At 38.9% G+C, this 9,496-nt stretch overlaps 1 protein-coding gene across 1 annotated transcript in view; it reads left to right on the forward strand.

Moving 5' to 3' along the window:
• The window catches only part of POF1B (premature ovarian failure, 1B), a 54,984-nt gene that overhangs the window by 12,929 nt on the left and 32,559 nt on the right, over positions 1-9,496 (forward strand). Inside the window, exon 2 of the mRNA XM_019536179.1 lies at positions 6-65. Within this exon, the coding sequence (XP_019391724.1) occupies positions 6-65 (60 nt within the window). The remainder of the gene's footprint in view (positions 1-5; positions 66-9,496) is intronic.

The following is a 9,496-nucleotide window of genomic DNA, read 5'->3' on the forward strand; positions in this document are numbered from 1 at the left end:
CCCCCTCCCCGCCCGCCTGCACGCCCGGCTGCCAGCACGTCATCTCCAGCTGCGACCCGCCGCAGGTAGGCGCCGCGTCCCGGCACGGCTCGGGGCAGGGGCAGCTTGGCCCGAGCCGCCCTGTCGGCCCGGGGCTCGGCAGGTTTGGCGGCATCCACATGTGTAGGCAACTTGCCTCCGTTTTGCCAGACTTGTTTCTGGGGGGAGGGGGCTGGGAACAGGGAGAAAGGTCCAAGTGGTTTGTTCTGAGGCTTTCAAAACGGAGTGAGTTTTGTTTTCTTCCACATGACTTTACCTTTTGAAATGGCCGTCCCGTGGAAAGGGATGTATTTGGTAGCTGAGTTGGTCCGAGACAAAAAAGAAATGCAAAACTCTAGCACTCTTGGTTCAGAGAGGATACCTTTATGAGACGAACTAAGAAATTGCAAAAAACCAACAACCTCCCTCCCAGCACACGCACACCTAATAATTGTTTGCAGTTTCTTAGTTGGTCTGATAAAAGGTATCATTTCTGAACCAAGAGCTCTAGAGTGCTGCGTTTCTTCCCTGGAAACACCTTTCAAAACCAAAACACCCTCCCACCTGCCAGTTCACACTGTTTATTCAACTGTTTGTTCGTAACAAAGCAGTTGGGTTTGCTTAGTCTGCATGTAAGAAAACAGTAGATAGTTCAGTTTGGTTGTTCAGTGAACCGTAACATCCACTATTTGCCAAGCTCTAATGCAAATATGAGGTATAGAACTGCTTTGTTGTCTGTCTTGGCGGTTTTTTTCCTTCTCTCTAACAGATTATTTCTTTTATACACAGTAATTTCTTTTGGTCGGGTGAAAGGAATAAATGCTTGGGGGCTGTTAAGAGGGAGGCTACATTATGGAGGAGAAGGATAGGTGCACCTGAAAAGCTGGTGAAATCAAAACCAAGTAGTATTTTAAGATATGTTTCTATGTTCTGGTAGTAATTTTTATTACAGTAGTTACACCATAATACATTAGAGATAAAGGTATAATATATTTAATCTTTAAAGTAGGGTGTAACTGAAAGAAGATGTAACTAGCATTTTTTATTAATGCATGAAGTTTTCTGTCACAATATTGGTTTTTCTTAATCTGGAGTGTGTGCTTTTTTATTATTATTATTATTATTATTATTATTATTATTATTATTATTATTATCTCTTACATGAACAACAATTTCTTTACTAATTCTAATCTATTACTGTATAAGGCTTAAATTGAAAACCAGCAAAACCCTGCAGATGATTCTACCCTGTTACAACATTTTCTCTCTGTTTCACATTGTCCCAGCAAACTTTTAAAATTCTGTCTGCATTTTTCTGTAAAAAAGAAAATGTTTCTGTAAGATACAGTTGAGCAGAGAGATGTCTGGGATATCAGGTTCAGAACCAGACTACAGCTTCTTCAAGTACTGAATTTAAGTTTTGGTTAAAGCATATTGCTTCTAGTAAAAAGGAAAGAAAGAAAGAAAAAGAAATGCAAAAGGTGTCTTCTTATGTTTACCTGTCATTAAACTGTCCAGATATTACACAGGTGAGCTTAACTTCTAGCAACTGAGTAGTCCCTTGGATGTCAATAAAACAACCCACAGTTAAATCTAAGCATTATGTACATACATGTTTTGTGGATTCAGGGTATTGTGTGTGTAGGGCTCTGGTATCTTTATAAATTACTTCAAGCACACTTGCCACAGTGCGTTTCAGTCAAATAAGGATTTGAAGAATCACGAGTCCACCAAGGAATCTAAATTGAGATTGATGTACAGTAAGGTAAATAGTCCAGGGAGCAGAACATACAAAAGGAGCAACTGGGGTTAGAAATCAGAAGAAACCAATAGCAATATGCCTTCATCAGGACTCTGGCTGTAAAATCTGAATAAGCACTGCAAGATTTATTCTTGAATTAAGTTTTCCCTCTCATACCTAGACTCCCACTAATTTCAATGGAAGCAGACTAGGGACATGGCAGTCAGAAGGTGGGAAAGGTATGTGGAATTCTGTATTGCCTCTGCCCCTAGTCGTCTTTATTGTTGGGTACCTCTTTTATTGTCTTCTTGTTTGGGCCTTGTTTATTTTGATATGAACATTTTAATATTCAAGAAAGAATAGGGCAAAATACTGACTCCCCCCCGAACCAGTTTTAGTGCAGTTTTACAAGAAACATAGTTAAACTGCTATATAAATATAAGTTTAAGAAATTCTGCTTAGAGCTGAAAATCGTGCACCAGGACGTCACATTAGCCTGGTTTCTAGAAAGGGCAACTAAAACAGCAGCAGAACAGATGAAGAACAAAAAGTCTTAAATAAAGTCACAGGGCAGAGGAAAGATGTTGAATTAATATTGAGTTAAACCAATATAAGGGGGGGGAGCGGGCAGCCTGCAGCACAGGTGTCACAAATGGTACCCGCAACCTCTGTGTGTGGTATAAGGCAGATCAGAGAGGGAGCAGGGAGTGGCAGATAGGGCAGGGAGCAGAAGGAAAATAACAGATTGGGAAAGAAATACAGGGAAGGAAGCAGAAAGAGCAGAAGATCAGGCAGGGAACACAGCCTGATAATGAAATAACCAAGTTTCATTGTTTAGCTGTGGTGCTTTTATGTTACTGAAAGTAAAATGTTCACAATAATGGAGTTATTCTGTCTAACTTATAATTGTTTTGTTTTGTCCTCATGCAACTCCACTTGCACTGGCATAAAATGGCTGTCCTATCCCGTCCTCGCTCTCGAAACAGGGCTCATCAAAACTGTGGAAAGCAGAGTGCATTATGAACAGTGGCATGAATTTATACATGATGCCACATACCCGTAGCTCGCATTTTTGCTGTGCAAGGCTCATAGTATTTGATTTTAAATATGTTTTCGGACATCCTCTTGTTTAGGAAGTTTGACATGGGACACATCTTTAATTGTCCAAGTTAAAACATAAATCTGTACTTTTTTTTTTAATTCTATGGGATTGATTTTACTAGTTTTCCTCGGGCACTCTAACTTCACTGGAATTTTTCTGGGAAAGTGCTGTAGATTTCAGCCCTGTGTCAGTCTTTGCATGAGCGAGTATCAAATGTCATGATTTTCTAGCATGTACTTGTGTGTGTGTGTATATATATACTCGTGCGTTATGGTGTGTTTTTCTACAGAATTCTGCCTCATTTTGATTTAGTTATGGGTAGAAATTACATATGTGTTTTTAAAAAAGAAAAACTATGATAAAAAAGGATTCTAGCATTTCAGGGGTAAATGTTTAATTTTGCTTGTCTTTCTCTGGTCAGAATCTGTGTTTCTATGGAATTTAATAGCTGACAAATATTTTTATTTGGAGTACAAGATAAACCTACACAGAAGTAAAAGGAGACCCTTTTTGTACTTTACCTGATCATTGACAGGTATCCCACACAATATTAAATGGGTGTTCTGAAGAACGGACAGATTTCAGCTGCCTCACCACATACATAATCTACAGTGCTTTTAATATGGACTAATTCCAGAGGTAACCTGGTCTTTAGTAAAGTCTTCACTGGAGCCAGTTTGTTACAGGCTCTTCTTATGTCAGTCTTCTGAAGGTTTCTTTATAGCTGTTTGTACAGTGTTAGCTTTGTTATTGATATGTCCATAAATACTGGAGATAAATTGGATGGAATATTGTTATTGTTTTTTACATGTCGAAGCATGTAAACTCTCATTTTTTTTTTGTACCAAATCTTTTAATATAGAGGCTAATTAAACGTATGTTAGAGTCCAGTGTTAGGACCTAACTGCCGTGGGACTACTTTCATGAGTAAAGATACCTGTATACATTGGCATTTACAGAACCTGTTTGCAAACATTAAGGAATTTTCCTTTGCTTGTTACACTGCTAATTATTTATTTAAAAAAATATGTCCCTGAAGAAATACAGACCAGCTCTATTTTTAGTGTTTAATTTTTGCCTGGCTATCTGGAAGAAGCATCAGTTAAAGTTGAAGTTGCATGCAGTGGACTGGTCAAGGGGGCATGCTGAATGCAGTGTCTGTGCCAGATTAGTTTTGCATGCCAGATCTGGTAGCAGTTCAAATTGGGTCCACAGATAAACCCCATGGGCTGGATCTAGCACTCGGAGCCAGTGTGGCATGAGTGCTGCATGCAGCGTGTGCCCTGGACCAACCCTGACTGCTGCATGCAGCAAGTGGGGCTGGGGCCAGTATAGGTTGCATGTGGTGCGTGGGGCTGAAGTAGGCACATGCGCTTCATGCAGCCCTATATGTTGGATCCAACATGTGGGGCCTATCTGTGGGCCTGATTTGGCCTGTAGACCAGCCCTATACCTCTCATCTGACCTGCAAAGCCAGATGAGTTTAATACCCCCTCAGATATATTAACAAGTTTGTTGAATATTTAACCATTCTTTTTAGATTTGGATTATTGATAATATGCATGCATGATGCAAGCTGGTATAATAAATCTTATAAAAATAAAGGAAAAAGTATCTACATGTACAGCACATTCATTTAAGCCTTGTTATTTAGACTTTTAAATTCTTTATTCAATTTCTACTTGGAAGATGTCACTTTTGTATTGTGAAGACATAAAAGGTATGTCCCGATGAGCGCACACATGTGGCATGCAGCATCACAGACCCATTTGTAGTGCCACATGCCACACATGCAGGCATTCCCTGTGCTGCTACTTTGCAGTGCAGGGGTTTTTTTTGATCCTGGGGCTGAGTAGTACTATCGAAGGATTATATTAAAAATAATAATAATCCCTGATGTCATCCTAGAACATCTTAAAGAGAAAGAGGGGAAAACTGCATAATCTTTTTACCTGGTAATTCACATTTTGAAGTGGCTTTTGAACAAATCTGCTCTTCGTTGCATTCTTGCAAGTCCAGAGAGCTCAGTTACACCAGTGAAATCCATGCAAGCATTGCATCAACCCTGCTAACCTCTACTTCTCTATGAAAGTAACTCAGTTACCTCCACTGCAGCATATTCCTCCTCTTCAATATTGCAGAAGTTGCTCTAGCAGGGGCAACAACCTACAGCCCATGGGCTATCTGGCCCAGGGAAACATGGGGGATCAGGTGCTATGCAACTTCACTCTACTGCCCATTCCATCAGCAGTGTGTTCCTTTATAGCCCTCTGCTGCTCTGGTTCCTGTGCTTATTCTTGCTGCAGAGTGGCTGGGGATTGGTGGTGATGGTAAGTGCAGGCAGCTTGAGCTCTCCAGGAGGTGGAGATTTGTGGTCCATGGCAGGGGGCTGGGTCATAAACTTCTGCCCATGCTGACAAAATGCTACCAACCCCTTCCCCTCCCCCCACATCCGTTGGATTAGGATCTTATTGATTAGGTTTAGGACCTGTGCAGTAGAAAGGAGGATTGTCTCTGAATCAGGCATCAAACTGAGATTAAGGTGAGAACATAGTATTAGCTGTAACTCTGTTGCATTCCTGTAAACTCATTTTCCTACCTTGGACAGGGCATATCCATTAGAGTTGGAAAGGCATGTAGCAAGACGGTGCTGATGGGGAGTTACAGGATTTTTGTATAGAGGGTCCTGGCTTCTGGTCTGTCTCCTAGATGTTTGTGATGCCTAGCTGTACTGCAAGTTTGCCCTATTGGGGAAAAGGGCAGAGAGATCCTGCCTCTGGCACAACTATTAGGAAAAAATCTCAATGAGAAACTACAGAAATTTTCTCCTATTTTGTCCCTTTCACAGGGATTTTGAGAGAGTGACCAGGGCTAGCACCACTACATTTAAATTAATAGCATTGTTATGAATTTAAAGTACTGTAACTGGGCTCAGCATTTGTGAAAAAGCTTTTTCATATCTTAGGATATGGATGCTGGTGTATTTGGAGCCGTTTTAAAAGGCGAGTGCTTCTAAAGAGCAGTAGATGTTGCAGTCTAACTCGTTGCGTGTGGAGTAATGAGCCAGGAATGATGTAAATGTACATTGTTACATTCATATTATTCTTGGCTTGTTCACACACAACAGTTGGAAGGCAACAGCTTCTGCCTCTTTGGAATGTTCCGTTCTTGAAACGGCTCCAAAAGTATGTGTCTATACCCTTAAAGAGAAATACTCATAATATTATTATTATTATTATTATTATTATTATTAAAACATTTTCCCAGACTTCTAAGTATCCAGTTCTACATAGGATCTAAAATCTGTCCATATAAGTCTTTGATTAGAGAGGGTTTTCATCTTATTCTCAGAAATGAATTTATGTTTATGAGAGCATATTAGTATTTGACTAAATTATTTTATATGTTTCTCTCCCAGAGTTAGGTAGCTGTAAGTAGTGTGAGTCACCTGTCCCAACGGGAGCAGGATTTAGTTTAAGCAGGTTTGTACTGCTCTTCAGAAGATTTACTTTTATAAGCCAGCCTGTTAAAAGAATACATTTTTCAATGTACACAGGCGGTTTCAGAAACTAATGGCAATTTCAAAATAAAACTATTTTATGGGCAACAATCATTTACTGTACCACATTGCTTCACTCCTCTATGTAGTCGTGACTGATGGGTGTGTTTGGCAATGCTGCAATCAGCGTTCCGCGCTGCTGTATAGTTTCCCATTTCGTCATAGTTATAGCTTGGGCAGATTTTTTACCATTAGTTTTTGAAACACTGTCATATCATGCTCCAGTACTGTTCTCTGGATCAAGAGATACCTATCTTCTGTCACTGTTAATCATCCACTATGGTTAATATTATACTTGGCCTACTAGCCCCACTTATGCACCAGAATCCTATTGGGCTAAGCACAACACAGAAAGAAAGTCCTTGACCCAAAGGGTAGCAGCTAAGTAACTATTTTGAATCCAAGAAATACTGAGAGATAGTCTGTATAAAGAAAATGTTCACTAGCATATCAATTTGTAGGCGTTTAGTTTGAAGTCCAGGTAATTTTGAAACTGGGTTATGGTAGATGGATTTCTATAATCTTTTTTTTTGCTTTTGTTTTGCAAAGAATCTTACTGACTTACTTGCATGGTTACAACTTGCAGGACCTGACTCAAATTATGTAAAAATTCAACCAAAAAAATCTAGCCAATGACAAGTGTTTCACTCTTAAATTCCCTAATTACTATAATTGATGCTTAGTCAGATTACTTCTTTTTTATTTTGGTTTATTTTTCCTGAGGGTAATTTATGATTCATCTTTTTTCTGCAAGAGCATTGAAAACCTTTTGTAGGCTTCTTACATCACAACAAAGATGTGTCCATTCGAGAGTGGAGATCTGATATAGTTTGCAGTGGCTCTTATCCAGTGCTGAATGCTCTCTACGGTTAATAACTGCAACAAAAACCTGCTAGTGTTGCTGAGAGGTTAGGTGAGGAAATGCCTATGCTTGGTCTCCAAATTTTAAAATTGCAGTATAGTACGACTGTAGATTACAACAGAATGCAGTCTGCAGATTGCACCTTTTGTGGTAGAGTAATAGGAACAGTCTTCAAACTGATTTCTTTGGGAATTTTGCATGTTGGGGAAAGTAGTGCTGGTCTCAGTGGGCACTTTTTTGATAACATTAATGTTGCAGGCCCATGCATGGAATGTTAAGGGTTCATTAGGGGGTGCAGTGCTTGAAAAAGAAATGGAAAGAAATATTTGCCGAAAGAAAGTGAACATAAAAAAATAAACAACTGAAAGGAAAAGTTAAACTTCCTTTGTTGGCATCTTGATTCATAATTGAAAGTTACAAGTTTTATGCCATCTTGTGAAGGAATTTACAATAAGATATGGGGCCAGATGGTCTGAGAGTGACCATCTAGTATGGGATTTTTATGTTGCTGTCATTTTGCTGTTTAAGCAAAGTATAGATTTTTATCTACATTTTATCACAGAAGTGAGGTATTGAAAAAATAAAAGCACTTTAATTAATAAGAAAATAATTTATGAACTATGCCCTCAGCTAGTTAAAACTGGTGTAGCTCTGACTTCGTTGTAGTTACACTGATTGACAATACATGAGGAACTACCTCAATAAATTACCACTTACTGCAATTTCTATTCCCATTTTGCACATGGGCACATAGGCTAAGGGATATCTCCATCATTTTGTTGGGTACAGATGAAATAATAGAGAAAAATGAAATTATTATTCAAATTTAACTCAGCAACTACATAACTAAATTTAACTCTGCAACATACATACCATGCAGTAAGAGGTAATTTATTGAGGTAGTTCCTCATGTATTGCCAAGAATGTCTTATGTAGTGTGTAGGAAAACGTGCAGGTGGTCTAAAATGCTAATGAACTGCATGAAAATGAGCTCTGGTGGTCAAGATGAGTGGAAACATGATGTGGGGTAACAGCAGGACAGAAGTGTTTTAGTACAATACATACAGTAAGTATATCTTTGTTTTAGGATACTTGTGCAGTTGCCCTGAAGTACTGGTTAATTTAATTGTGTGGAAGACCTGAGTTTTAGGTTGAAGTGAAAATGGAGGCCTCCCTGAATGCCTGCCCCCAGTCTTAGAATATACTCGGTATTGTTTGTGTTTATTATCTGTATTTTCACAGATGAAATAGTATCTCTTGCAGCCAGCTCTTCAAAATATGCCGGGGAAATTATTGTAGCTAGCCCTAAAGCCCGGGGCCCCTCTGTGTATTTATTATTGCTAGATCTGAAAATGGATTCCACATTTGAAAGTCTGGCTCTTCATCTCTTGACTGCAAAGAAAAAAAATAGTTCTGTGATGATAAATTCTTTAATGAAGATGAGGATAGGTACTCTGGTGTTGAGCATTGTAGGAAACTTATGCAGTAAATTAATTTTAAAAGCACTGTGCTTAGCAGAAATGGTATGTTGCATGAGTGTCCAGTGGATTAGTTTTGCTAACTTTGGGTTGGCAACATGTCCATATCATATAGTCCCTGCCAGACTCTAAGTGATGTCAGAGTGGCATGTATAGTGCCAAAGTCTGTACACAAAATGGGTACACTTTAAGTATAAGTTTTTTAACTTTGTGTGTGTGTGCACGTGTGCACATGTGCATGAATGCCTAAGAGGGCACATCTATATGTTCATTAATGCACTATGGTTATTGTGCATTAAGTTTAGTACCTTTAATAACAGGTCCTAACTGAATGAGCAGTAACCAGCACTACTGCACAGTAGCACCAGCACAGAGTTTTTTGTGATGCTAACGTGCAGTAAAATAATTTTACTAAGCATTAGTGCATTAGCACAGCTTTTGCCCTGACATGCTGTTGCGCAGTAGAATTAGTTTACTGAGCATTTAGCATCTTGTGTAGACACACCCAAAGTGACTTTTAGCATTTTTTAGCGTCTGTGTGTGTTTGTGCAACCAAATCTTCAGCCATGGCATTATTAAACTACAAAACCCATTCACTGATCAAATATTAATTATATTAACCATAGTCTGTGTTTAGCTGCTTAACAAATGTTTCTTGTTTACATACTTCCTGTTGCCTATTTTTAAATAAATTGCTTATTTTTTACTATTGTGGAGTTTATTTAACCAATGCATT

Source organism: Crocodylus porosus, unplaced genomic scaffold (genome assembly GCF_001723895.1).
Source record: "Crocodylus porosus isolate Cpor-Errol unplaced genomic scaffold, CroPor_comp1, whole genome shotgun sequence".
NCBI lineage: Eukaryota > Metazoa > Chordata > Crocodylia > Crocodylidae > Crocodylus > Crocodylus porosus.